The sequence below is a fragment of the Pogoniulus pusillus genome, chromosome 4, assembly GCF_015220805.1.
Source record: "Pogoniulus pusillus isolate bPogPus1 chromosome 4, bPogPus1.pri, whole genome shotgun sequence".
In the NCBI taxonomy this organism is placed as follows: Eukaryota; Metazoa; Chordata; class Aves; order Piciformes; family Lybiidae; genus Pogoniulus; species Pogoniulus pusillus.
The window spans coordinates 1,472,871-1,499,504 of NC_087267.1; the positions used below are offsets into that span (position 1 = coordinate 1,472,871).

General features: G+C 48.8%; 1 protein-coding gene across 1 annotated transcript in view; it reads right to left on the minus strand.

Annotated features, from left to right (window-relative positions):
- The window catches only part of OTOGL (otogelin like), a 103,785-nt gene that overhangs the window by 48,377 nt on the left and 28,774 nt on the right, over positions 1-26,634 (minus strand). The window contains 10 exon segments of the mRNA XM_064142863.1: positions 706-726; positions 6,818-6,956; positions 9,121-9,228; positions 12,558-12,720; positions 14,532-14,584; positions 15,850-15,924; positions 18,353-18,518; positions 19,799-20,008; positions 22,739-22,863; positions 24,179-24,356. Of these exon segments, the coding sequence (XP_063998933.1) occupies positions 706-726; positions 6,818-6,956; positions 9,121-9,228; positions 12,558-12,720; positions 14,532-14,584; positions 15,850-15,924; positions 18,353-18,518; positions 19,799-20,008; positions 22,739-22,863; positions 24,179-24,356 (1,238 nt within the window).

Sequence of the window (26,634 nt, forward strand, 5' to 3'; positions counted from 1 at the left end):
TGGAGGGCTGAAAGGATGGTGAAGGGACTGGAGGGCATGGCTGATGAGGAGAGGCTGAGGGCCCTGGGACTGCTTAGTCTGGAGAAGAGAAGACTGAGAGGGGATTTGATCAATGTTTATCAGTATCTGAGGGCTGCCAGGAGGGGGGGACAGGCTCTGCTCACTGCTCCCCAGGATAGGACAAGCAGCAATGGGTGTGAGCTGCAGCACAGGAGGTTCTGCCTCAACACAAGGGGGAACTTCTTCCCTGTAAGGGTCCCAGAGCACTGGCACAGGCTGCCCAGAGAGGTTGTGGAGTCTCCTTCTGTGGAGCCTTTCAAGGCCTGTCTGGGTGTGTTCCTGTGTGACCTGTGTTAGGGCTGCTCTGGCAGGGGGGTTGGACTGGATGATCTCCTTGGCTCCCTTCCAACCCCTGACATCCTGTGAGCCTGTATCCTCTTTCTGAGGGTTTCACAAACTCAGAGGATGAGCCTACCCCAAAAATGAGAGCCTGGCATGGGCTGTAAAATGTGCTCATACATGGTATCCAATGTTTACTCCACAGCATGACTGTCAAAATCAAGCCATGCTATAAAAGGAGGTTTATTTTTAAACCAAGGTACATGAGATCAAGTTGGGTTTGTGTTTTTGAACCCAAGAAACCTACCATCTGGCAGCAGCAGATAGAAGCATTTTTATACCCACACTCACCCCAAAGCACAGAACCATGACTCAGAAGGATTGTTTCTGGAAGGGGCAAAGTTTCTGCTGATACTTGGGGGGTTGATACAGGCTTGGTTTTTTTTCTTTAACATGTAGATTTATCTGCTCTACTGCCTTTTGATTTGCTAATGGTTTAGCACCCAAAGGTCAAATTTGCTGCCTTCCCAATCCATATCTGTTGATGCTGCAGCCTGTTAATTTGCTTTCTGGGCACATAAAATCACTCATCATGTCTCTTTATTCACCTAAAGCTTCTGTGGTTCTCCCACACTCTGAAGGAAACACTGATGCACCTTGTAATTTCCCATGCTAGGACTGGTGCTGGGACAAAAGAGACCAGTTGTATTTTCAGAGATGACAACATTACCACAAACAAACTATTTCTTAGCTTAGATTTGCTTTTCAAGTAATTCCTGTATCAACCCTTGCAAGTCAGCAGGAAGCCATAACTATAGAAATCATCTGAGAGCCAACTTTATAACATACCCAGCAGTGCTTCTGAGTCCAGCTGATTTTTTTTTATCAGATTCAATCATTACAAACCTGAGACAGAAATGAAATAAAAATCCTGGTGGTGGCAAGCCATAAATCAAACCTGATCATCATCCCCATCCCTGGAGGTGTTTGAGGCCAGGCTGGCTGAGGCTGTGGGCAGCCTGCTCTAGGGTAGGATGTCCCTGGGCATGGCAGGGGGATTGGAACTGGCTGATCCTTGTGGTCCCTTCCAGCCCTGACTGATTCTCTGATTCTGTGATCCTGTCTTACATGGGTAGTGCTGGAAAGAAAAGTATGGTTAAGATCTTCCTATTACCCCCCTCCTTCAAGCACTCTCTGAGACTACAACTAACTGAAACCAAATGCAGGTGCCAATGGGCACTGTGGGAAAAATGAGAGTGGTAGCTTTCAGCAGCTTCCCCAGCCCTAGGAGCACCTCTTGGCCACAATGAGCAGTGTCTTACTTTGGTCTGTGCCTATAGCATCTCTCCCCCGAGCACTGCTCCCTCCCTTGGCCAGTGTACTCTCGAGAGGTGTTAGGGACATACTCCCAATTCCTCTTTGCCATGCCCAGGGACACCCTACCCTAGAGCAGGCTGCCCACAGCCTCAGCCAGCCTGGCCTTAAACACCTCCAGCCATGGGGCCTCAGACACCTCCCTGGGCAACCCAGTCCAGCCTCTCACCACTCTCCTGCTCAACAACTTCCTCCTCATGGCCATGCTGACTCTCCCCACCTCCACCTTTGCTCCATTCCCTCCAGTCCTATCACCACCTGATATGCTAAAAAGTCCCTCCCCAGCTTTTTTGTAGCTCCCTTCAGATCCTGGAAGGCCACAAGAAGGTCACCTGGGAGCCTCCTCTTCTGCAGCCTGCCCAGCCCCAACTCTTCCAGTCTGTGCTCACAGCAGAGCTGCTATCAGGAGAACCCAGTCGAAAAGTGCTGAACACTTCAGGGTAAGGCACAGCTCTGCTCTGTTGTAAAGCTGGTTCAGGTTGCACTCAGCATACAAGTGGGCACTACCTCTTTGGGAAATACACTGTGTTTTAATTAAGCCAGGCTTGCTGCTGGAGTCAGCTCAGTAATTATTCCCCTCCAAGTCAGGTAAAAGCCCAGGGCATTTTTTGGTTTATTAGAGGTGGTCAATTGGAAAGGAGATGAACTCATTAGCTTGTCCATAGGATGCAAGCTAATACACTCCATGGTGGCCAAATTAGAGGTGAGCAAGGAAGCTACCTCCTTGCCATGAAGCTGCTCAGAAAATGACTTTGCCTGCAGTCTGTGGGTGTTTTTGGTGCCTAAGACATTGCAGGGTCTGTAGGGCATTGTAGGTCATTCCTCTTCAGTTAGCTTACTGACAAGAAAAGGGGGCACTGGGAGTTACTTAACAGCAATGTCTTTGCTGTAGGAAAAGAGGAGGAAGGCCACACTGGAAATAAGGACAGATGATTCAGGCTAATGATCCCACAGTAAAAACACACCTTTTTTGGCCATTAAGACAAGGTCTTGGAGCAGCAGTGGAGCTCTATTAGCTGTGCTAATTGAGAGTGCTGCCCATGTCTTCTGACAGACCAGGCCAATCCCTTCAGCTGAACAGAATCAACACACTCAAGTCAGTTCTGTGCATGATTGGGCTTTGAGCCAAGGGCAGAAGTTGAGTTATATTTCCAGTCAACTATGAAGCAGAGAGAAGCCTGGGGACAGGGAGTGTTTTGCTGACCAAAGCCAGAACAGGGAGTTCTGAAGACATGTGAAGTATTTCCTTACTTGTAGGACTGGATGTTGGCATTAAGTTACTAGAAGTGATGCAGGATGGAAGTGCAGAGAGATAGGAGTGGTGACTCAGTAGAGCTCAGAGTAAACCAGACATGTAGGAAGAAGAGCTCTGCACTAAATCCAAAGTTTTCTGTGCTTTCTCTATTTCTGAGTAAACTCTTAAACCTAACCCCAGATAAAAAAACACCATTATGGATTACATATCTCTTCTGGCTCAAAGCTTTCATGGTAAGACTTGCTTTACATACACACCCTTGCCATTCTCTCCATGCACCTCAATTAAAAGTAAGTCCTTCCCCAGCCAAATTCAAAGCTGACTGACAGCTTCTCTCATGTCCCCCAGGTTCTCTAACTGCTACATGGGCAGCCTCCTCTCTCATCAGGGAAGAATCACAGAATCAATCAGGTTGGAAGAGACCTCCAAGATCATCCAGGCCAACCTAGCACCCAGCCCTGGCCAGTCAACCAGACCATGGCACTAAGTGCCTCATCCAGGCTTGGCTTCAACACCTCCAGGCACAGTGACTCCACCACCTCCCTGGGCAGCCCATTCCAATGCCAATCACTCTCTCTGACAACAACTTCCTCCTAACATCCAGACTAGACCTCCCCTGGCACAGCTTGAGACTGTGTCCCCTTCTTCTGTTGCTGCTTGCCTGGCAGAAGAGCCCAACCCCACCTGGCTACAGCCTCCCTGCAGGCAGCTACAGACAGCAATGAGCTCTGCCCTGAGCCTCCTCTGCTGCAGGCTGCACACCCCCAGCTCCCTCAGCCTCTCCTCACAGGGCTGTGCTCCAGGCCCCTCCCCAGCCTTGCTGCCCTTCTCTGGACACCTTCCAGCACCTCAACATCTCTCTTGAGTTGAGGAGCCCAGAACTGGACACAGCACTCAAGGTGTGGCCTGAGCAGTGCAACTGAAACGTAGCACTGAAGTCTTGCCAAGGCAGATGAAAAGGCAGGGACAGGGAGGATCAGCTCTTCATGTTTGTGTGAGACAGTGAGGCCTTGGGCAAATCTCAGCAGCTCCCACTGGCTGCGACAGGATAAATAACCATGGTCAAGTTCCATCTCTCTGATCTGCACTGAATCCACAGAGCTATGACAACAAGCTTTTATCACTGCCACTGATGCCTGAGTAAGCACTAGGAGCAGCTACAATGAATAATGAAGAGGGGGAGGAGGGGAACTTTTGCTTTCCTTTTTTTTTGTCTGCATAGCCTCTTTCCAAGGCAGAGTTCCCTTGTTACCTTTTTAGGTGAAATGCACCCAAAAGGGGGTGTGCTACAGTTCATCATGTGAAAACTACTTACCCTGACAGAAACTAGAACTAAAATGGTTTTCCCACTGCAAGAGTATCTTCCCACGTAAATTACCATATCCAGCCTGCTCCAACTTAATATCAGCTTCTTTGTGATAACACAGAGTTGCCAAGCAACAGGGAAGACAGAGGCACAGCTCTGGGCAGTCAGTCAAGAGCTCACTGTCAGTCCTGCTTCTCAGTACATTCTTTTTCTGGACTTCACTGCACTTTTTTCCCCATATCCTTCCAAGCTGAAAAAGCAAAGCACTGTTTTCATGCTGGGCTTGGTTTGCTTTGCTGTTTGGTGTTTGTTTGGGGGTTCTTTATAAGTTTCTTTTAATTTAGGAGTTCTTAGGACTGTTAGGGTTTGGTTTTGTTAGAGACTGTTTCACTATCCTGTTAAAAATGCTCTATTGCCATCAATCGGGGACAGAGTGGCTGAGAGCAGCCAGGAAGAAAGGGACCTGGAGGTGCTGGTAGAGAGGAGCTGAAGCTGAGGCAGCAGTGCCCAGGTGGGCAGCAGAGCCAATGGCATCCTGGGCTGGCTCAGGAGCAGTGTGGGCAGCAGGACAAGGGAGGTTCTTCTGCCCCTGTGCTCAGCACTGCTCAGGCCACACCTTGAGTGCTGTGTCCAGTTCTGGGCTCCTCAGTTTAAGAAAGATGCTGAGCTGCTGGAAGGTGTCCAGAGAAGGGCAAAAAGGCTGGGGAGGGGCCTGGAGCAGAGCCCTGTGAGGAGAGGCTGAGGGAGCTGGGGGTGTGCAGCCTGCAGCAGAGGAGGCTCAGGGCAGAGCTCATTGCTGCCTGCAGCTGCCTGAAGGGAGGCTGTAGCCAGGTGGGGTTGGGCTCTGCTGCCAGGCACCCAGCAACAGAACAAGGGGACACAGCCTCAAGCTGTGCCAGGGGAGGTCTAGGGTGGATGTGAGGAGGAAGTTGTTGGCAGAGAGAGTGATTGGCATTGGAATGGGCTGCCCAGGGAGGTGGTGGAGTTGCTGTCCCTGGAGGTGTTGAAGCAAAGCCTGGCTGAGGCACTTAGTGCCATGGTCTGGTTGATTGTGTAGGGCTGGGTGCTAGGTTGGATTGGGTGATCTTGGAGGTCTCTTCCAACCTGGCTGATTCTATGAATCTATACTTTTGGTTTAATCTGCTGCTGCTCACTATGGAAAGTATTTAACTCGACACACTTCAAAACCTTACTCTGGGTCAATGTTTCTTCATTTTGAGAAAATATTACTAAGCAGGTAGAGATCACATGAAAGCTTTTGCCTTTTTAATGTATTTCAAGAGAGTCTGAGAAAAGAGCATCTAAAGCAGACTTTGTTTTGTTTCATTTACTTAGCTCTGCCAGATTGTGTATCAGATTTAGCTTGGGTATAGCTCACATTACTGCAACCCCTTTTTAATTAAACATTGTATATTCTGAAGATTAAAGATTTGGGAACACTCAAACACTTGTTTTCATGTTCTGCAATATGAGCTGTTCCAACTCACAAAACAGCAGCACAGTAGTGTTACTTTTAAATACCTGAGCAGGGATTTATATCATAGGATGTTAGGGGTTGGAAGGGACTCAAAGAGATCATCCAATCCAACACCCCTGCCAGAGCAGGACCACACAGTCTAGCTCAGGTCACAGAGGAACACATCCAGACAGGCCTTGAAAGTTTCCAGGGAAAGAGACCCCACAACCTCTCTGGGCAGCCTGTGCCAGTGCTCTGTGGCCCTTACAGGAAAGAAGTTCCCCCTTGTGTTGAAGTGGAACCTCCTGTGCTGCAGCTTACACCCATTGCTGCTTGTCCTGTCCCAGGGAACAAGTGAGCAGAGCCTGTTCCCCACTCCTGACCCCCAGCTTGTTGCTGGTTGCCTGAGAGAAGACAACAGCCCCACCTGGCTACAGCCTCCCTTCAGGTAGTTGTAGACAGCAATGAGAATCATAGAATCAACCACGTTGGAAGAGACCTCCAAACTCATCCAGGCCAACCTAGCACCCAGCCCTACACAATCAACCAGACCATGGCACTAAGTGCCTCAGCCAGGCTTTGCTTGAACACCTCCAGGGATGGTGACTCCACCACCTCCCTGGGCAGCCCATTCCAATGCCAATCACTCTCTCTGACAACAACTTCCTCCTAACATCCAGCCTAGACCTCCCCCAGCACAGCTTGAGGCTGTGTCCTCTTGTTCTGTTGCTGGCTGCCTGGCAGCAGAGCCCAACCCCACCTGGCTACAGCCTCCCTGCAGGTAGTTGCAGACAGCAATGAGCTCTGCCCTGAGCCTCCTCTGCTGCAGGCTGCACACCCCCAGCTCCCTCAGCCTCTCCTCACAGGGCTGTGCTCCAGGCCCCTCACAGCTTTGTCGCCCTCCTGTGGACACCTTCCAGTACTGCAACATCTCTCTTGAATGGAGGAGCCCGGAACTGGACACAGCACTCAAGGGGTGGCCTGACCAACCATCTCTTCTGCAGAACATCCCTCAACGTTCAAAAGAGTTGCTCTCCTGTGGGAATTCTCCCTTGAGCACATGGCAAGGTATGGACAATCCTCCTACCTTTAGCAGGTAAGCCTGGCAGTCACTGGCGTAGTCGTACTCCAGTCCATCAAAGGTGTAATAATGTCTGTCTCCGTAAACAGTGCACACCGCAGGGCAGGGGTGGCTGGTGCAGTTGAATATCCCTCTCCGACAAACACTGCAGGGACAATTAACAGTCAGCCTCTTCACACAGCAGGGTCTTTTTCTTTCTGTTTGCAGTAAAAAGCTTTCCTAGAGTCTTTGTTTCAAGTCTGTGCTAGTTTGAGCCTAGCTGGGATGTTTTGGTGAGAAGAATTAGACTACAGGCTGTGAAAAGGGAACAATGGTGATGGCTGCTGCACTCCTAGGCTGGCTGAGGTGTAGAAGAACAAGAACATGAACTCTCTCTCTGGGCCTTGGGCTGCCCTTTTCTCTCTAACTTTCTGCTGCATTCCTAGGCTTGCTGAGATGCATAGGAACAAGAACATGAACTCTCTCTCTGGGCTTTGGGCTGCCCTTTTCTCTCTAACTTTCTGCTGCACTCATAGGCTTGCTGGTGTGTATAAGAACAGAAACATAAAGTTTCTCTCTGGGCTTTGGGCTGCACTTTTGTCTCTAACTTGCTGCCTGACTAATTCTTCTGCTTCCTAACCCCCCTGGCTGACCCTCCAAGCTACCTTGAGCATAAGGCAAAGTCTGGGGTAAGGTAGAGGGGTGGGAGAAGGTGGAAGGGCAGTTGGGAGACCCTCCTGGGGACTCTGGTTTCTGGCAGGGCTGTTGTGTTTCTGTATTCCTTTTTCACTTGTCTATCTCTGTCTATAGCTGTAGATATTGTAACTATCTGCTTGCATCTTGTGCTAAGCTGTAAATACAAAGCTTCCTTCAGTTTTCCAGCATCTGAGCCTAGTCTGGGGGATTTTTTTGAGTGTGGGCAAGCAGGAAACACCCAAACCATCACAAAGTCACAAAGAAATTCGGGAAAGGTAGAAAAGCTCAGACCCTAGAATACAGAGCTATACTGCAGACTGTTTCTGAAGCTATTTGTGGCAGAAAAGTGTTAAGCATTTTCCTATCAACACACACATGCCTACCATACAAATACATAACAAACAAACATCAAATCTTTACATGTTTTATGTCTTGAGCAAAATATTTCCTTTCCTCCCTCCAGTGCATATCAGACATCATGCCACAAGGTGATGCACAAACCAGCAATGTTGTATGTTTTCCTCCAGAGACTTTTATTAAGTCTGCACATATTCGATGCAAAAGACCTCCAGGTGCTCCCTGTAATGTTCCAGGGTATCAAACAAATATGGAATGAGATTAAGAAATAGATGCTGATCTTTTGGGGGTTACTTTTCTTATCATCTATGTTCAGTGATGTACATGAATGTCTATGAAGGTAGTAGTGACAAATGATAAGAGTTTTGCTTGTGTGCACACAGGAGCTCAGCTGATTTGCTACTGCAGATTTTAAGCTATTAAAAGCCACTGTGCCAACGTTTTTAGTCATTGCTATTGAACATACATTTATCTGAAGGTAGATATTTTGTCTATCAGACTATAAGGGATGAAAAACTGCTTTGCATGAATATGAATCAGGTATGGCTCCTGTAAAAGGGTTCGGATGCTAGCTCATTGCCAATTCTATTGCTATGCTTTTATTTCCCTTTCCCCTTCCCTTTCCTTTTCCCTTCCCTTTTCCCTTCTCTTTCCCCTTCCCTTTCCTTTCTCCTTCCCTTCCTCCTTCTCTTTCCTTTCCACTTCCCTTTCCTTTTCCCTTCTCTTTCCCCTCACTTTTCCCTTCCCTTTCCCCTTTCCTTTCTCCTTCCCTTCTCCCTTCCCTTCTGCCTTCCCTTCCCCCTTTCCTTCCCTCCACTTTTCACTTCCCTTCCCTTTTCCCCATCATCTTCTTATACACTTCTTACAGGTCTCTCACAGTGAAAGCAGTGCAGCTCCCAAAGGAGCAGACTATTTACCACTGCCTTACATTTCATTTCTTTCTTTTCCCCTCGGTTGGCTTTCATGGTACTCTATTCCCCCAGATGCCAAATGTGCTCTCTTCCAGAGATTTCAGCATCAAGCATATGTTCTTGACTGGTTTTTAACTTGGGTATCTTCTGCTTCCTTTACAGACCTCGAGAAGTACTTACCCAAGAGTTGCATACACTACTAAGTCTGTTAAGTGAGCCTGATAAAAGACCTATCCTGTAAGCACCTACAAACAAGCACAGGCTTTTTTTTTATGTTAACTGTGCTCCATAAGGTTTTTCTGTCATTCTTAGTGGTCATGGCTAGACCCAGATGATTTGGAAGTGTACAAAATGCACAGCACTCACCAGGTGTAACAGGATGTAGCTATCACTTCTCCTGAGAGAAATTCCCTGTCCTTCCAGGTGCAGGGACAACTGTCAGGAATATAGCACTTCCCTCTATGTTCAGCCATCCTTCAAAACAAAACAATCAAGAGGAAGGGGTACATTCACAAGCAGCTAAGAGGAAGGGGTACATTCACAAGCAGCTAAGAGGAAGGGGTACATTCACAAGCAGCTAAGAGGAAGGGGTACATTCACAAGCAGATAAGAGGAAGGGGTACATTCACAAGCAGATAAGAGGAAGGGGTACATTCACAAGTAGGTCACCATAACTGAATGTGTGGTGTGAGATCTAAACCCTGCCAGGGGTAGCTCATCTTCCATCCAATCAAAGACAACGTTTCCCCAGCAGTCTGTGTCAAATGGTCCTCCCTATGTGCAGCTCTCCTGCCTCAGAAGGGGTGCGTTGGTGTGGGGCAGCAGCTGCTATGCAAGAGCACAGGCGCCCCCTGTTGGTGCGGGGCAGCAGCTGCTATGCAAGAGCACAGGCGCCCCCTGTTGGTGCGGGGCAGCAGCTGCTATGCAAGAGCACAGGCGCCCCCTGTTGGTGCGGGGCAGCAGCTGCTATGCAAGAGCACAGGCGTCCCCTGTTGGTGAGGGGCAGCAGCTGCTATGCAAGAGCACAGGCGCCCCCTGTTGGTGCGGGGCAGCAGCTGCTATGCAAGAGCACAGGCGCCCCCTGTTGGTGCGGGGCAGCAGCTGCTATGCAAGAGCACAGGCGCCCCCTGTTGGTGAGGGGCAGCAGCTGCTATGCAAGAGCACAGGCGCCCCCTGTTGGTGAGGGGCAGCAGCTGCTATGCAAGAGCACAGGCGCCCCCTGTTGGTGAGGGGCAGCAGCTGCTATGCAAGAGCACAGGCACTGCATGTACTACTCCTTCCTGCAAACTGCAGAGCACAGTCGTGGAAAGAACACTGCTGAGGCTGCAGCCAGACTGCCCTTCCCTCTCAGCAAGGCTGCAGGCGGACTGATGTGCCTGCTCCTCTTCATAAAGCAGGGACCAACCTGTTCAGAGCATGGTGAGCTGGGCTGTGGCAACTGCTGCAGAGCCAGCAGGACAAAAATTACCCTTTAGGAAGGGTGGTGGCAGAGGTTACCCGACTGGCCCATGGAAGTGGAAACCACTAAAACAAATGTGCTGGGTGTAAAAGGTTAACCCTCTTGGGGTAGTGGTCTTGACCCTGAGCCCAGGTCCCCCTGACTCCTCCCTGGGGGTGGGTCCAACTCTGACTCTAGAGATGGTGGTTAGCTCACTCCCTCTTCCTGTCTAGCCCCCTACAAAAACAAACAAACTTCCTGATTCATGCTCTCTCACTCTGCTTCCCTGCCTAAGAGCATCATAGAATCAACCAAATTGGAAGAGACCTCCAAGCTCATCCAGTCCAACCTAGCACCCAGCCCCATCCAATCAACCAGACCATGGCACTAAGTGCCTCATCCAGGCTTTGCTTGAACATCTCCAGGGACAGCGACTCCAGCACCTCCCTGGGCAGCCCATTCCAATGCCAATCACTCTCTCTGCCAACAACTTCCTCCTAACATCCAGCCTAGACCTCCCCTGGCATGAAGGGGAAAGAGAAAGGGAAGGGGAAAGAGAAAGGGAAGGGGAAAGAGAAAGGGAAGGGGAAAGAGAAAGGGAAGGGGAAAGAGAAAGGGAAGGGGAAAGAGAAAGGGAAGGGGAAAGAGAAAGGGAAGGGGAAAGAGAAAGGGAAGGGGAAAGAGAAAGGGAAGGGGAAAGAGAAAGGGAAGGGGAAAGAGAAAGGGAAGGGGAAAGAGAAAGGGAAGGGGAAAGAGAAAGGGAAGGGGAAAGAGAAAGGGAAGGGGAAAGAGAAAGGGAAGGGGAAAGAGAAAGGGAAGGGGAAAGAGAAAGGGAAGGGGAAAGAGAAAGGGAAGGGGAAAGAGAAAGGGAAGGGGAAAGAGAAAGGGAAGGGGAAAGAGAAAGGGAAGGGGAAAGAGAAAGGGAAGGGGAAAGAGAAAGGGAAGGGGAAAGAGAAAGGGAAGGGGAAAGAGAAAGGGAAGGGGAAAGAGAAAGGGAAGGGGAAAGAGAAAGGGAAGGGGAAAGAGAAAGGGAAGGGGAAAGAGAAAGGGAAGGGGAAAGAGAAAGGGAAGGGGAAAGAGAAAGGGAAGGGGAAAGAGAAAGGGAAGGGGAAAGAGAAAGGGAAGGGGAAAGAGAAAGGGAAGGGGAAAGAGAAAGGGAAGGGGAAAGAGAAAGGGAAGGGGAAAGAGAAAGGGAAGGGGAAAGAGAAAGGGAAGGGGAAAGAGAAAGGGAAGGGGAAAGAGAAAGGGAAGGGGAAAGAGAAAGGGAAGGGGAAAGAGAAAGGGAAGGGGAAAGAGAAAGGGAAGGGGAAAGAGAAAGGGAAGGGGAAAGAGAAAGGGAAGGGGAAAGAGAAAGGGAAGGGGAAAGAGAAAGGGAAGGGGAAAGAGAAAGGGAAGGGGAAAGAGAAAGGGAAGGGGAAAGAGAAAGGGAAGGGGAAAGAGAAAGGGAAGGGGAAAGAGAAAGGGAAGGGGAAAGAGAAAGGGAAGGGGAAAGAGAAAGGGAAGGGGAAAGAGAAAGGGAAGGGGAAAGAGAAAGGGAAGGGGAAAGAGAAAGGGAAGGGGAAAGAGAAAGGGAAGGGGAAAGAGAAAGGGAAGGGGAAAGAGAAAGGGAAGGGGAAAGAGAAAGGGAAGGGGAAAGAGAAAGGGAAGGGGAAAGAGAAAGGGAAGGGGAAAGAGAAAGGGAAGGGGAAAGAGAAAGGGAAGGGGAAAGAGAAAGGGAAGGGGAAAGAGAAAGGGAAGGGGAAAGAGAAAGGGAAGGGGAAAGAGAAAGGGAAGGGGAAAGAGAAAGGGAAGGGGAAAGAGAAAGGGAAGGGGAAAGAGAAAGGGAAGGGGAAAGAGAAAGGGAAGGGGAAAGAGAAAGGGAAGGGGAAAGAGAAAGGGAAGGGGAAAGAGAAAGGGAAGGGGAAAGAGAAAGGGAAGGGGAAAGAGAAAGGGAAGGGGAAAGAGAAAGGGAAGGGGAAAGAGAAAGGGAAGGGGAAAGAGAAAGGGAAGGGGAAAGAGAAAGGGAAGGGGAAAGAGAAAGGGAAGGGGAAAGAGAAAGGGAAGGGGAAAGAGAAAGGGAAGGGGAAAGAGAAAGGGAAGGGGAAAGAGAAAGGGAAGGGGAAAGAGAAAGGGAAGGGGAAAGAGAAAGGGAAGGGGAAAGAGAAAGGGAAGGGGAAAGAGAAAGGGAAGGGGAAAGAGAAAGGGAAGGGGAAAGAGAAAGGGAAGGGGAAAGAGAAAGGGAAGGGGAAAGAGAAAGGGAAGGGGAAAGAGAAAGGGAAGGGGAAAGAGAAAGGGAAGGGGAAAGAGAAAGGGAAGGAGAGAGGAGAGTCATACTGTGAAAAATATGTATATGCCTTGTGCTCCAGGTTGTTCTGCCAGAGCTTACCCAGGGGGGCAAATGCAGCCACTTGCACAGGGTGGTGAGGGGACACAGGAGAAGTTCATGGCAAGGTTTGCACAAGAGATGCCACAGTTCACCCCTGCAGCTGGTAATCCAGGCACAGGAAATCTGCAGTCATAGTAGATTTTTCCTTCAGGGCATATGTGAACTTCAAATGCAAAACACAGGTTAAATGAGACCAACTGTTCTTTTACACTGGAGAGCTGCTACTCGGTTTTGAACCAAAGCTACTTACTTTGATGCACACTTAGCCTACATTACAGCACACATCTGAAGAAAAGGCTGTAACTTCGTTTGTTTCACACAGATATAAAATGAATACATGGCTTAATGTAAAACCAAAATAAAACCAAAACCCAAAAGAACCACCCCACTATACAAAGTGCCTGGATCTAGGTACTCCAGATCTGAGACTCCTCCATTCTTAACAGAGTAATTATGCCTTAAGTAGACATAACTTCAGAAGTGGCAAAAATTTCACTGTACTGAATTCTCTTCTAAATCCATTAGAAATTAATTAGCATTTACTGTCTAGAAATTAAGATCCAAAGGCTTCCTAAACATGGTTAGTGAGCAAAATCTTACTCTCATGAGAACATAGAATCACAGAATCATAGAATCAATCAGGTTGGAAGAGACCTCCAAGCTCATCCAACCCAACCTAGCACCCAGCCCTAGCCAGTCAACCAGACCATGGCACTAAGTGCCCCAGCCAGGCTTGGCTTCAACACCTCCAGGGACAGTGACTCCACCACCTCCCTGGGCAGCCCATTCCAATGCCAATCACTCTCTCTGCCAACAACTTCCTCCTAACATCCAGCCTAGACCTCCCCCAGCACAGCTTGAGACTGTGTCCCCTTGTTCTGTTGCTGCTTGCCTGGCAGAAGAGCCCAACCCCACCTGGCTACAGCCTCCCTTCAGGTAGTTGCAGACAGCAATGAGCTCTGCCCTGAGCCTCCTCTGCTGCAGGCTGCACACCCCCAGCTCCCTCAGCCTCTCCTCACAGGGCTCTGCTCCAGGCCCCTCACAGCTTTGTTGCCCTTCTCTGGACACCTTCCAGCACTGCAACATCTCTCTTGAATTGAGGAGCCCAGAACTGGACACAGCACTCAAGGTATGGCCTGAGCAGTGCTGAGCACAGGGGCAGAAGAACCTCCCTTGTCCTGCTGCCCACACTGCTCCTGAGCCAGCCCAGGATGCCATTGGCTCTGCTGCCCACCTGGGCACACTGCATACAGATCTACAATTCACATATAATCTCTAAAAAACTCTTAAGTGAATTAGTAGGTACAGTTTATGCTACAGAAAATGGAAAAAGAAAAAGAAAGTGAAGCAAAGCAAACAAAAGACAATTTGTGTTTCTAAAGTCTTATTTTAAATCATAGAGTCATGGAATGGCCCAGGCTGGAAGGGATCTCCACAGGTCATCCAGTCCAACCCATCTGCACTCAGCAGGGACATCCTCAACTAGAGCAGGTTGCCCAGAGCCCTGTCCAGCCTCACCTTGAGTATCTCTAGAGAAGGGGCCTCAATTACCTCCCTGGGCAACCTGTTCCAGTGTTCCACCACCCTCATAGCACAGAACCTGTTCCTAACATCCAATCTAAATCTGCTCTGCTCCAGTTTGAAGCCACTGCCCTCGTCCTGTCCCTGCAGGCCTTTGCAAACAGTCTCTCTGCAGCCTTCTTGTAGCCCCCTTCAGGTACTGGCAGGCTGCTCTTAGGTCTCCCCAGAACCTCCTCTTCTCCAGGCTGAACACCCCCAGCTCCCTCAACCTGTCCTGATAGCAGAGCTGCTCCAACCCCCTGATCATTTTCATGGCGTCCTCTGGACCTGCTCCATCAGGTCATGATGCTAAGTATCTCATAACCAAAATACAGATGAGTGGAAAACCAAACTACTACCCAGAGTGAAAAGCTTTCTCTGTGCTACTGTAACGTGAGGAAGTCTGTACATTACCTCTGTTTTCCACAGTGGCTTCAACACATGTCACTGTTCCGTTCAGACACTGGCTGAAAGAGAAAAGCAAACCCCATCTTTATTCCAGCAGATAATGTTTTGTCATCCCCATTTTTTAAAGAGACAATGGAACACAGCCCAGCTTAAACCATGGAAATCAGCAGGAGCAGGAGGATTACAGTCTGAAGCTTCTGACCAACACTGTATTCTTGGGTTTTAACCACAGGTTTGTAGAGAGAGCCTAAGCTCACAAAGGTGTGTGTTTATGTGCTGTTTAATTGCCTGGCTTCCCCTGAAGCAGAAAAGCAGCTGAGTGTGTTAGGCTCTGTGGGAATATGGGGCCAGGTGGTTTGGGATGCTGCACAAAACCTCATCACCCATGGTAAGCATGGAGGGACAGAGCATGCAGGTTTCCTGTTGCACAGACACTAGGAAGCACAGCTTTGTTCTTCTGGGGATAAAATACAGAACTGCAGGAAAACAAATGGTGAATGGCTGGAAAAAAGCCCTGAGGAAATGGACCTGAGGGTCTGGGGTGATGAAAGGCTTAACAAGAGGCTGGCAGAGAAGCAGAGGGAGTTCTGAGCCGTGCGAGAGCCCTTTGAACAAGGAATGTTGTGGCTAAGCTGTTGCAAAGGGGGATCAAGGGGGGTAGCTGGTCAGGTCTGCCTCTGTAGGTGTGGACAGCCCATCTCTGCTTTGTAAGCCTATCAAAATCCATGCCCCTCTACTGAACTCCACTGCATAGGCATCACACTTAGCTTCACTGAACGGACTGACCATTATGCATCACATGGGTGTAAGGCTGAGTCTCTCCTCACGTGTGGCCTAGAAGCGAGGCCAGCTCAGCACCTCTGTAGCCCCTTTTCAGATCTGAGAAGGCCACAAGAAGGTCCCTTCAAAGCCTCCTCTTCTCCAGCCTGCACAGCCCCAACTCTTTCAGTCTGTGCTCACAGCAGAGCTGCTGCAGCCTCTGAGCATCCTCCTGGCCCTGCTCTGGACAACTCCAGCATCTCCACATCCTTCTTGTAATGGGGGCTCCAGAACTGGATGCAGTACTGCAGGTGGGGTCTCACTGGAGCAGAGTAGAAGGGGAAATCACCTCCCTGGCCCTGCTGGCCACACTTCTCCTGCTGCAGCCCAGGCTGTGGTTGTCCCTCCGGGCTGCAAGTGCACACTGCTGGCTCATGTTTACAAAAACAAAGCCTGGGTGTAACAGTCCTTCATTCTGTGTGGAAAAATCCACACAGCTCTTGAGTGCATCCGAACTACAGGGAGCATGGCACGGGAAGAAAGGACTCTTGGTGCTCAAACTTACCAGGAGCCCGCTGGCGTAAGGAGGGTTTCTCCAGGCTGGAGGGCTTTGCCCTTGTAAAGACAATGACAGGCAGATCTGTTAAAAGAACATTTATGCATGTAGAAACAAAAGCAAGATGAAATGGGACTTAAGGACAACCCATTTATAAAGCTGTCACCATAAGCTTGTCTTCTAATTCAGCAACTCATTGTTAGCCTTTTACAATAGGTGGAATCTGAAGGCAGATTCTGAAGGATGGCACTCTGACTGGAGACAGGGGCAAAACTGCTGCAGTCAGCATTTTCCTCTATGTCCATACTATTTATTTGCTGTTTCTGTGCAATAGTCTTACAGAAAGAGCTTTTCCTCCCAGTTATGGGAGCAGTATGGCAACACATAGTTCCCATTCAAAGAACTGCAAAAATCACTGGGCAGAGGAATCACAGAATCATAGAATCAGCCAGCTTGGAAGAGACCTCCAAGATCATCCAGTCCAACCTATCCCTCAGCCCTATCCCATCAATGAGACTATGTTACATTATTGCTAGTTATTTGTTCTGGGTCCTATATTATTCCTCTGTATAATGTTCCCGTGACTGCTGCAAGAGAACTTCATTATCATTAAAACTGGTGGTTGGGGTGGCAAGAGTTCTGAATATCAAAATTAATAATCAGTATTAGGTTTGAAAATATATCATCCCTCATTAATTAATTACCCCTCCATTACAGAGGTTTAACAGGGCCAAACACTGGGTCCTGCACTTGGGTCACACCAACCCCATGCAATGCTACAAGCTCAGAGAAAGGGGCTGGACAGCTGCCTGGCATCAATACCTCTGTCTGTGATAAGAGCTGGGTGGGATAGATGCAGCAATAGAATTCCCTAGAAACCATGCAAGAATGCAGGAATACCAACTTAACTCACACTCTTTAATGCTTTGAAACAATCTGCATCCCTGCAGTATGAACATCACAGGTGCATGTCACAAGGAACAGCAAGTGCTCCTCAGAACGCTGACACCTGTACAAGTGCTCATTCCAGGTTCTGATTCAGTGTCTGAACTCAGTTACTGCCCATCTTGAATACTGTGCTCAGTTGGGGGCTCCCCAGTTGAAGAGGGACAGGGATCTGCTGGAGAGGGTCCAGCAGGGGGCTATGAGGATGATGAGGGGACTGGAGGGCACTGCCTGATGAGGAGAGGCTGAGGGCCCTGGGGCTGCTTAGTCTGGAGAAGAGAGGACTAAGAGGGGATTTGATAAATCCAGTTCTGGAGCCCCCATTACAAGAAGGATGTGGAGATGCTGGAGAGCATCCAGAGCAGGGCCAGGAGGATGCTCAGAGGCTGCAGCAGCTCTGCTGTGAGCACAGACTGAAAGAGTTGGGGCTGTGCAGGCTGCAGAAGAGGAGGCTCCCAGGTGACCTTCTTGTGGCCTTCCAGCATCTGAAGGGGCCTACAAAAATGCTGGGGAGGGACTTTTCAGGCTCTCAGGGAGTGCCAGGACTGGGGAGAATGGAGTAAAGCTGGAGGTGATGAGATTCAGAGTGGAAGTGAGGAGGAAGTTGTTGAGCATGAGAGTGGTGAGAGGCTGGAATGGGTTGCCCAGGGAGGTGGTTGAGGCCCCATGGCTGGAGGTGTTTCAGGCCAGGCTGGCTGAGGCTGTGTGCAGCCTGCTCTAGGGTAGGGTGTCCCTGGGCATGGCAGGGGGGTTGGAACTGGCTGATCCTTGTGGTCTCTTCCAACCCTGCCTGATTCTATGTTATGTTTATCAGTATCTGAGGGCTGCCAGGAGGGGGACAGGCTCTGCTCACTGCTCCCTGGGATAGGACAAGCAGCAATGGATGTAAGCTGCAGCACAGGAGGTTCTGCCTCAACACAAGGGGGAACTTCTTTCCTGTAAGGGTCCCAGAGCGCTGGCACAGGCTGCCCAGAGAGGTTGTGGGGTCTCCTTCTGTGGATGTGTTCCTGTGTGATCTGTGTTAGATAGGATTGTGCTGCTCTGGCAGGGGGGTTGGACTGGATGATCTCATTGGCTTCCTTCCAGCCCCTTACATCCTGTGAGCCTGGGATAATGGTAAGCTATAAAATTTTGGTACACAACCTACAAAAACTATTTTCTTTGATCCACTCCTTCCGTTCAACTGAAGGGATTTGCTTCCTGAGGCACAGAAAAGGCCACTCCTAGCTGCTTTCTCCATGCTATCTGTGGCTTTATGAATTATTACTACTCTGATCCTGACTCATTTTTTTCTGAAGTGTTCAAAAGAAGATTTTCATGTGAAAATGCTTTCCCATGAACTCAGACAGTTTCATCACCCTTCTCTAAAGCAGTGTGGCACAGTAGATGACCATACACACAGTAGCAGATGAGGTCCCACTGTTGATTAGCATAAAGCATATGAAATATTCACATATTGCTTGCAAGCAGTCTGCATCTTGAGGGAAAGCAGCAGAAAAATGGCCTTCAATATTGCTGTAAAGAGTAACTGTGGCTACACACACCCCCTGTTTTTTTGCTTACTTACTGTGCTACACAGAAGTTGACTGACTCCTCAAAGTATTTCCCATCGGGACAGTTACATCCTTCTGCACAGTCATCACCACAGATATTTGCCATGGAAAGTGAAGAACAGGAGTGTTTACAGAAAGAAGAGCACTGCTGATAAATCATACCACTGTGACACACTGCAGCTGGGGAAGAGAAGAGGAAAAAGAAGGCAAACATACTCTTACAATGTGAAAAACAGAGAACAAAGCAATCTCTTACAGGAGTGTAAACCAGCACAGTTGTCTCTTGCTGGGGTGAGTTAAATTGCATGAGAAAAATCTGCTGGTTTACTACTTTAAGTTAGAAATGTTAAGATTCAGGTGAGTTGGTGCCACACAGCTCCTTGGCTGCAATTGTTTCTTTTGTAACAAGTGTGAGTCTACTCTTCTAGTTTGCTGCCCACACCAAGCTGTGTGGTGCAGCAGCCAGGCTGGAGGGCAGGGATCCATTCAGAGGGACCTGGACAGGCTGCAGAGGTGGGCACAAGCCAAGCTCAGGAGGTTCAACAAGACCAAGTGCAAGGTCCTGCTACTGAGTGGAGGCAATGCCAAGCACAAATCCAGGCTGGGCAGTAAGTGGCTGGAGAGCAGCCCTGAACAGAGGGACTTGGGTGGGAAGCTCAACATGAGCCAGCAGTGTGCACTTGCAGCCCAGAAAGCCAACCAGAGCCTGGGCTGCAGCAGTAGAAGTGTGGCCAGCAGGGCCAGGGAGGTGATTCTCCTCCTCTACTCCACTCTGCTGAGACCCCACCTGGAGTCCTGCATCCAGTTCTGGAGCCCCCATTACAAGAAGGATGTGGAGATGCTGGAGTGTGTCCAGAGCAGGGCCAGGAGGATGCTCAGAGGGCTGCAGCAGCTCTGCTGTAAGCACAGACTGAAAGAGTTGGGGCTGTGCAGGCTGGAGCAGAGGAGGCTCCCAGGTGACCTTCTTGTGGCCTTCCAGCATCTGAAGGGGGCTGCAAAAAAGCTGGGGAGGGACTTTTCAGGCTCTCAGGGAGTGCCAGGACTGGGGGGAATGGAGCAAAGCTGGAGATGGGTAGGTTCAGACTGGCCATGAGGAGGAAGTTGTTGAGCATGAGAGTGGTGAGAGGCTGGAATGGGTTGCCCAGGGAGGTGGTTGAGGCCCCATGGCTGGAGGTGTTTGAGGCCAGGCTGGCTGAGGCTGTGTGCAGCCTGCTCTAGGGTAGGGTGTCCCTGCCCATGGCAGGAGGGTTGGAACTAGATGATCCTTGTGGTCCCTTCCTTCCAACCCTGACTGATTCTGTGATTTAGCTCAGACACTGAACACAAAGGCCACTAGCTGCCTCTGAGCACATCCTTAGCCCCAGCACAATTCCAGTTTCCAGCAAGGAAAAGGTCACTTTCTGTGTTTGGTGACACTTAGCTATTTCTAAAGGACAATGCATATTGCAAACGTTACTCACCACAGTAAGAAAGATGAGATCTGAAGTCAACAACGACCCCGTGCTTGCCACAGACATAAGCATAGTGTGCCAAAGCATTGCACAAACAGCTGCTTCCACATCTGCATGCATCAAAGCGGCAGAGCTGGTAGTATAACCCTGGGCTGATGTAGGCATGGCAGGGAGCAAAAACTTCTTGGTTGATGATATCACAGTGAGCTGCATACCCAGCTAAGGGGAGATGATACTGTTTTAACCAGGTCTATTTTAGTACAGCCCTTGATTGAATACCACAGAATGTTAAACCCAACCATAGCCAGTGTGCCACAACAGCTTGTGTGCTTTCTGCAAAGTTCTGTGCTCTAGAATTGATGTAGCAAGCAACTGCCTCAATGAGAAGAGCTACTACACAGAATCAGTTATGCCTCCCCCCTTTAGTGGCACAGGAAAACGAAATGGCAAAGTGAACTTCAAAACAGTTGATTTGTTTCAAAGGAGTTAGTTAGAAAGGTCCTCCAAAGCTTGCATTTTGTGTTTTTCTACTCCCTGTTTTGTTCAGGTTTGAAATCAGCAGTGGCCAGGTACTTGTCCTGGTGTCCTGGATACCCCAAATTCCTCCCTGTGGTTTAAATGAGAGAGGAAAGGCACAAAAAACCTGTTTCCCCTCCACCCCACCCTTCAGGCTTGAAGGTGGGGAGTAAAGGGTCCTTCCTGCAGGGGGGGTGACCTGTGCAGATGCCCACGGTGAAATTGGGCTGGTGACTGGCCATGGTTTTGTGCCTAGAAAATGGTAAATTGACATTTGTCTAGGAAAAAGGTAAAAACCTAGGGGGTTCTTCCCAGCTTGGGGTGCTTCCTGCCTTGCTAGTCCCCTGGCACTGCGAAGGACAAGGCCCTGCCATGACTGGACCCTCCCTGCTCTGGGCAGCTCCCCCACTTAGCACTCTTTTGCACAAGCCAACAAGCCTAATGGCCTCGGTTTCTTTTGAGAGAGCGAGCCAGCAGCACCTGGGCCACCCTCTCTCTGACCCTATTCAGGCACTAACTGCTGGCTGACTGCCTGCCAGGTGGGGGAACCCTGGCAATTTTGTCTCTCCCCCTCCTGTTGTGAGAACAGCCTCATCCTGCGACCATCCCACCCTGGAAGAAGTGCTCGAGATGCTTCTGAGTTTGATTCTGTGACTTGTCTCAGACTTCTTTGGCACAGATCTCTATTACTGGATATCACTGCTAACATCACAGGCTGCCCCTGCAGAGAGAATCCAGCCTAGCTTACACCTGTGAGCAAGCTTTTCTGCTCAGCCTGATTGATAGTAGGGTAAAGCTGTGTTTATAGCTTAGCCTTTTACATTCCCTGACTTCCTAAATGGCCAAATTTATCTCTAGTATCCTTTTGTAAGATATTCTGGATCAAACTGAGTCTGCTAACTAAACTAAATGGATTTTTTGTATGGAGTTTTGGGGGTGGGCTTTCAGGAAAATAGAATCATTCTGGTTATATATATTTCCTGACTTGGCCCCATTAATTCCCTGCCTCCACAACAATACTTTTTGGCCTGTGGACACAGGCATCATTACAAACTGGAGTTCCAGGGCATGCAAGTCACAGCTTGGCCTTCTAGCACCAACAGAGCCCCATTCTACCACTGTCATGTGCTACCACCACAAGTGGTGAAACATCTCAGGAAGACCATAGTGTGGATCATAAATCAGCCAGTTCTGGTGAAGAAAGAGTGTCCCTACCCTTCATCCTCCTTGCTCAGCCCCACATACACACATTGACACAGAGACTTCTAGAGCCTCTCAGCAACCTAGATTGGTGGAGTAAACTTGATTGAAAATAGAAACAGTAAAATAAGTAGACAAACAACCAATCATTTCTTTCTCAGGTTCAGCAGATTAAGATCACAGACCTGGAAAAATATTTGTACTAGCTCTGAACAGGTTACAGCATGGGGCAGGACCCAGAAAGTGCTTTTTCCAGTGATGATTACAGGATCACAGGAAAACTCAGGTTGCATGGGAGCTCAGAGGGTCATTTAGTCCACCCCCTTGTGCTAAGCATCTTATACTTATGTCAAACTCCACCTTCACTGAAGAAGCACAGAGCTGAAGGCAAGGTATGAAATGTCTTGGGAGAAAGCTAACTTGGCTGAGATGTACTGCTTCAGAAGACAGCCAATGCTGAGGGCATGAAAAGTCCTAGAATGACCCAAATTCTTAAAGGTTTATGGTCATTGCAGGCTTGATCCCACAGGCTCTAAATATGGCCAGATCCCACATCCTTAGAGAGACCTTACGCTGGAAACATTAAAGACATCAGACTAAATTCTCTCCTAATTGGCATTTACTGTCTGCCTATTGTCTTCATTAATTGAAAAGAACAACGGCATGGCAAGGAGGAGACAGGGAAAGTGCAATGCAAGACCCAAGCATGTCAAGCAGACACGCTCAGGAATTCAAGCAAGCCCACAGATCTCTGACTAATTGCATCAGTTTGCGTCAGAAAGCATAGATGGAGGATAAGGAAACATTTAATGCCATAAGCATGGAGAAAGCAGGGACAGACTTTTTGATCTGAGCATTGTCTCAGCAGGACACCACCTCCTGCACTTTGTCAATCAACAAATATGCATCACAGCATTCCTCTTGACTGGTCTAATCTACAGGACTGCAGATGGTATTGTGCCTAGCAATCTGCTTGTCTGTTAGACAGCAGAATTTAAGGTTCATGGCCAGTGCACTTGGTATTAAATGATCAACTAGCTTGTATTTACAGGGGCCTTACCTAATTCTATGTGCTAAATGTATGGGAAGAAGGGTCCTTGCCAAACAAAAACAAGGAAAGAAAGAGCCTCCATCTAAAAAGTTGAAATTATATGTATGAGTCCTTCACAGGAAAAACGAGCCATGCCCCATAATAAGATACAGACATGTCCAGACTCCCACATGGAAACATACCATTTTGCTGGTTAACGTTGCAGGGATCAACCACAGGAATATTAACAGGCACAGAACAAACTGAGGAAACCTTCCATGCATTGGCATGAAGCTGTGGGGTCCCTTCTATCATCCCTGCTGGAGAGCTGAAAAGGAAAAGAAACAGCACGGTAAGCATCCTCTTCACCTTATGCACCATATGGGAGGTATAGGCTGGATGTTAGAATCATAGAGTCAGCCAGGTTGGAAGAGAGCTCCAAGCTCAGCCAGTCCAACCTAGCAGCCAGCCCTAGCCAGTCAACCAGACCATGGCACTAAGTGCCCCAGACAGGCTTTGCTTGAACACCTCCGGGGATGGTGACTCCACCACCTCCCTGGGCAGCCCATTCCAAAGGCAAAGTAGGAAATTAGGAGGAAGTTCTTGACAGAGAGAGTGATTTGCCTGGCTGAGGCACTTAGTGCCATGGTCTGGTTGACTGGTTAGGGCTGGGTGCTAATTTGGACTGGATGGTCTTGGAGGTCTCTTCCAACCTGCTTGATTCTACGATTCTGACCCGAGCACATCAAAAAGCCCTAGGTGCTGAGTCACACTGAACATTCATCATGCCAAAAGGCTTTCTGTCTGGGAGGTATAAAAGAAGAAAGAGCATGGGAAGGTTTTTTTTCCTCAGCATTTTGCTGAAAAGCATTCTTACACTGAAAGCATCCCTCCACCTATGCTTAGCTCAAGTACTCTGAAATCAGCTGGAGAAAGAATTAGTGGGAGAAGGAATTAATGAGAGGAGAAAAAGGCTTTTATTCAAGCACACACATTCAGTGAGATCTCATAAGTTACATCTGTTAGCTGATCTATTTTTTGATAGAGGGGAGCTGCTTGATGCTGGCTTGCACCAAGTGTTCCAAAAGCATTTGCTATTGATAGCAAAGTTTTGTGACACTTGAATTTGAGGGACTTTGGAGGGAATGAAATTAAAGAACAAGGCAAGTGTACCTTTTGAATGAAACTATTCCTGTGCTTCAGAAATGCCTTTTTTCCCCATTAAAACTTGATGTGAAGGGAAAAAAAACCCAAAAAACCAAACCATCAAGAACTAGTAAATGTTAATCAGTTGAGGATGATACCAGGGTTTCATCCATTCTTTTCATCAGTTCCTATGTATTTACTCCAATGACAATGGAGCAGCAGCAAGGGGGGGAAAGTGCATTCAAGTATTATCACCATCTAGTATCTTCTACAGATAATATGGTGGCTGTCAAGAGCTGCTTAGCTAAACACCTTAGAATGACTTAGCTAAATTCATGACCCCCAGAGTTTAAAAAGTGACTAACATTTTAATGAAGATCTTTTCTATTGGTTAGTTTAATGAGGTATGAACATCTTAATGGAAGTGAAATAATCAGGTGGTTACATACAACGAAACTCTTCACTTGGTTATTAAACACAACCCAAAAGGTACTCACAGAAAATCATCTCTTAAGTTTCCATTGTAAGTGCCACATAATCCTGACGTCCTTCTCTTCCAGCTGACATCAACTTGCACATAGATCCTCTCTCCATCTTTAGCAAACAATATCTTCAAACCAAAACTAGTTTTCAGGTGAACAAAGAAAGAAGACACATTCTGAATTTCAACAGCCCCTGCACATAGCAAAACAGAAAGAAAGACAAAGTCACTGATATCCAACTTCCAAATTGTATTTGTTCACTCCTCTGAAAAGCAGAGTTTGAAACCTCACAACTGAAACCACAAACTATGCACAACCTCACCTGCAGCCAGGAATTGTGACTGCTGTTGGCAGTGGCTGACTCTCTCACCTCTCTGTACTGGTGAGGTATCCACAAACCACTCCTTTTGGGTTTAGGGGAAAGCAATGCAACAGCATGACTCCAGCAATGAGAAGACAAGACAAGAAACCATTTGTTTCTTAAGTCTTCAGGCATGTGATAATTAACAGGTGTCTGCAAAGTGCACTGCAATATGTAGACAGAAGGGTCTCACTTACTACTGTTGATAAGACACCAGTATAGCTCCCTTCTTAGGCTGTGTGTGAACCACCAGCCTATCAAATTCCCAGCTTTCCCTCCCAGCAAATCCTTCATGTGAGGAAATGGAAATTTCACAGTCACAGCATTCATCTTGCTACACACTGGTGAGCTACTTGCAGCTGCAGGCTTAAAGCCTTCAATGTTCTTCACAAGCATCCTCCATGCACGCACACACACACACCCCGGGGTACCAAAACCTTGAAGAAGCAGGTAAATTGCTTATGTGAGCTTCAAAGAGTCTTTAGCTGATAACACTTACTAGACACACCCAATTATCAAGAGTGTAACAGCAAAATGTTTGTCATAGACATTGATGGCAGACTATGGAAAGAGGCAAGAAAGAGAAGAGCGACTGGTTCAAAAGACATATAATTAAGTCATTGATGCATCACAGAATCAACCAGAGAGACCTCCAAGCTCATCCACTCCAACCTAGCACCCAGCCCTAGCCAGTCAACCAGACCATGGCACCAAGTGCCTCATCCAGGCTCTGCTTGAACACCACCAGGGACAGCAACTCCACCACCTCCCTGGGCAGCCCATTCCAATGCCAATCACTCTCTCTGCCAACAACTTCCTCCTAACATCCAGCCTAGACCTCCCCTGGCACAACTTGAGACTGTGTCCCCTTCTTCTGTTGCTGCTTGCCTGGCAGAAGTGACCAACCCCCAGGTGGCTACAACCTCCTTTCAGGTAGTCGTAGCCAGCAATGAGGTCACCCCTGAGCCTCCTCTACTCCAGGATAAACAACCTGTTGTGGTAGGCCTGATAGGCACAAAATAGGCTCACACATGCCCTGCCTTGCCCAGGCCTGCTTTTCTGCTCCACCAGAGAGGCAAGCACAGAAACAGACACAAAAGGACCTGGAGCCACTGAGTGTGGCCTGCCCAGGGCCCTGTGCTGTAAGGCACACACTTGGCTTGTGCCTCCTAGTGCAAGGCCTCTGCTTCTCCCAGATTAGGGAAAAGGGAGCCTGTGGCTTTGCTGACATGGTAAGGTTTGGCTAACTGCTATTCTGGTTGGCTATTCTGTGCCCAAGGGGCCATTAATCTCAGCCCACACTGACAAAAGGAGATAGGCAGGTGAACAACCTGCTTTTGCCTCCCTGCTTTGCTGCCCTGCTCTGTGCCTGCTCTCTCTGCTGTGCCCAGCCCTGCTGCCATTGCACACTGCCTTATTGCTGCCTGCTGAACTCCACTGCCACCAGTGACCAGCAGCAGACCCTGGATGCCTGCACACCATCAGCCTGTGTGGGCAGCTGACACCGTGCTGAGACTGCACCACATCTGCCTCTGCACCTGAAGGTGCTGCCTGGAGTCCCTGGGCACAGACCCAGATCATCCAGAGGAAGCCAGCAGACAAGGGCAGAGACTGTCTGCGTCCTGTCCCCAGGAGCCAGGAAGAGTCAAGCCTCAACGTCCAACAAGACAGAGTCCCCTGAAAGCATCTGGGCACTGTCTGGACTGTGGCCAGCCCCTGTGAGTGGGCAACAATAATCTGTAACTGCTCAATGCCTCTTTGTAATTCTCTGCTGCCTTCTGCCATAGAGCAGAAAGAGCCTGGGCCCAGCTACTGGGCAAGCAGCACACTGACCGCAAGCGGCATTTGACCAAGGACCCTTCCCTTCCAGTTCAATTAATGTTGATGTCTTTTGCTGGTGATAGCAGCTGTAGATATTATCCATGGAATGTTTCCACGACCATGTAAGAACCAAAATATTATTAAAAGTAGTGGTGGGGAGTGGCAGAGTTCTGAATAGCAACATTAACAAACAATAGTAATTGTGGAAAATATCATCTCCCATCAATTAATTTCCCCTCCCCAACACACCCCCAGCTCCCTCAGCCTCTCCTCACAGGGCTCTGCTCCA